Below are 1297 nucleotides of genomic sequence, written 5' to 3' on the forward strand. Positions count from 1 at the left end.
ATCAGCCTGTGCGTGTGCGTGCTATTCGTGTATTCTGGTGCGGTTGTTGACACGTGCACAGGTAGGGTTTTAGGGTTTTGGTACACCTATCACATTAAGACAAATGTGGTAGGTAACTAGTACATAACTATAAACATGTTTGGGGTATACACAAGTACATCATCGCGTGTGGACCTGGTACGAGCACTGGTCTGTGTGTTAGTGCTATATCTCTCACTCATTCGAACAGTACAAGCAACCAAACTCACACATATATATGTGTGTATAGATGTAGTATACACACATGTGTGTGTGCATAGATGCAATGTACACACATGTGTGTGTACATACTCAGAGGCATACTCAGCTGGACGGTTCCATTTAAACACTACTTGACTGTGAATGCGATCATAGGAGTACCAGTTAACATACACACAGCACACACCCTTGCATAGATTGATACTGTAGATGTAGGTAGTGTTGATGTGTATGTCGACAAGTATATGACACAGGTACGTACGCACTCAGCCCAATTAACGTCTGATGAACAATACGTACACATGCATCATCAGCAAGTATAGGATACAAGTAGGTACTCACACAGCCCAATTAACGTCTAACATATATACGTATACAACCCAGGTATATGTAATCCTACTCGCCTGTGAACGTGATGACAAAGGCGTCCGCGTACATCCACAGTACGTCCATGCACAGATCGATGATGTGCTCATCATTGGCGTAGTTGTGTATGTCGCACATATGTACATATAGATACACAACCAGCATATATACGTGTATAGGTATATAAGATTTATGTACACACGCACTCAAGCACAACTAACGTCTAACATATATACGTATACCACACAGGTATATGCGGTCCTACTTGCCTGTGAACGTGATGACAAGGGCGCCTGCGTACATCCACAGTACGCCCATGCACAGATCGATGATGTGCTCGTCATTGGTGTAGATGTTAAACACGCGCCGTTTCAGTATCAGAATGACCAGCAACAGACAACCTACTACCACACAAGAGCACAACCCTCCAATCATCGCCATCTTCTTGGCCGCCTGTGGGGTAGGGATATATATGTGTATATGTATATGTATATATGTATATGTATATATGTGTATGTATGTATATGTAGTGAATGTGTATGTATATGTATAAGTATGTATATATATGTATATGTATATAAGTATGTATATATACGTATATGTATAGGTGGACTGATCGTGGGTATGCTTAACCTGGTGAGGAGATGCATAGGCATACATGCACGTGCGTGTGAATTATATATATATATATATA

General features: G+C 41.2%; 1 protein-coding gene across 1 annotated transcript; it reads right to left on the reverse strand.

Annotated features, from left to right (window-relative positions):
• Nucleotides 1-864: 864 nt before the first annotated feature.
• SARC_11201 (hypothetical protein) lies at nt 865-1056 on the reverse strand (the record flags this gene model as incomplete). The annotated part of the gene is made up of 1 exon (XM_014294719.1): nt 865-1056. A coding segment is annotated over one exon (192 nt), but the record flags the coding sequence as incomplete, so codon positions are not given.
• Nucleotides 1057-1297: the final 241 nt, after the last annotated feature.

The sequence above is a fragment of the Sphaeroforma arctica genome (genome assembly GCF_001186125.1).
Source record: "Sphaeroforma arctica JP610 unplaced genomic scaffold supercont1.1569, whole genome shotgun sequence".
In the NCBI taxonomy this organism is placed as follows: Eukaryota; class Ichthyosporea; order Ichthyophonida; genus Sphaeroforma; species Sphaeroforma arctica.